The 1,183-nt window shown below is 51.4% G+C and overlaps 1 protein-coding gene across 1 annotated transcript; it reads left to right on the forward strand.

The window, feature by feature from the left end:
• Positions 1-419: 419 nt before the first annotated feature.
• PPTG_21966 (hypothetical protein) lies at positions 420-820 on the forward strand (the record flags this gene model as incomplete). Its single annotated transcript, XM_008901134.1, has 2 exons — positions 420-576; positions 720-820. 2 exons carry the CDS (start codon positions 420-422, stop codon positions 818-820), a joined length of 258 nt encoding a protein of 85 aa, XP_008899382.1.
• Between the last annotated feature and the right edge of the window lie 363 nt (positions 821-1,183).

The following is a 1,183-nucleotide window of genomic DNA, read 5'->3' on the forward strand; positions in this document are numbered from 1 at the left end:
CGCACAGGCTTGACCGTAATGACGACGTTGTGCACTCGTTTGCAGTGACGCCTTAGACTGTCGATTTTGTCCTCTTTGTAGTGACGCCTTAGGCTGTCGATTTTGTCCTCCTTGTACGCACAGCAACACGGCGCAACCGGGCAGTGTACGTGACCGTCTTTCACGCTAACCGGGGGTTTTATGTCGTCAATTTCACGCATGAGGTGAAAACAAGACAACAACGGCGACTTTTCGTTGCGGTTATATTTAGTCGACCAATCAGCGTCTTTATGAGACTGTGGGTGGGTGTTTTTTTATAACTCCCATAAAATCCACCCCACAGACATCTGGGGTGGGTGGGTGAAAAAAAAGTTAATTCCCTACCTAAAAACACAACTGCGAACCCTGCCACCGAAGCGAGAGTTATAGTGTCTTTAGGCATGGGTCGCGCGACGGACGGTTCCTCAGCAGAATTGGAGGTGGGCACACTCGGATGGCTCCTCTTCCGGCTGATTTTCTTTCAGAATGATGCACAGTTGTGCCATGGGCAAGTGACGTCCAACGCAAACGGCCAGCACTCACTCACAAATCAACCGGGTGTGCTAGAAGTCTCTTACCAAGCTGTCACGGAGGTAGCGCAAGTTGTCGTTTTCTGCTAAGGGAAGTACAGTTGCTTCCATCAATTACCGACCTTCCGGAGCTGGAGGCGGCTCACTCACTGCTGCTTGACCGCTTACTAGGTCAACACGGAGCCCGAACCACACGAAACATCCCGCGACTTCTTAGCGGCATTGCTGGGGCGTCTACTCCGCGTCCCTCGACCAAGCGTATCTGTATTTAGCCAAACACAGGGCAACTCGTCAACGTTTCTATGGGTCACGTGGCGAATTTTGCGTTTACAAAAATGGCAATAAACCAGCTCCACGAAGCGTTAAACTCGGAGAGACATTCTGTGGCGACCCTTCGCAACCGCTAATTGGCGCGGACACGCTGGTTCCAACAGCCCCACGTCAGACTGTTCAAGGATATGTAGAAGACGTGGGGGCAAGGATGCGGGGGATGGTTTTGCCGACTTGATGAGCGAATATGAGGACGAAGAGCTACCAAAGCTCCACAGAGTCTACAGTACAACCCCTGTACACAACCTGCTCAAAGGCCCAGTTGAGAGAGGTGATGAACTGCTTGAGGGAGATAATGCAAAAAA

The sequence above is a fragment of the Phytophthora parasitica genome (genome assembly GCF_000247585.1).
Source record: "Phytophthora parasitica INRA-310 unplaced genomic scaffold supercont2.10, whole genome shotgun sequence".
NCBI classification, from domain to species: domain Eukaryota; phylum Oomycota; class Peronosporomycetes; order Peronosporales; family Peronosporaceae; genus Phytophthora; species Phytophthora nicotianae.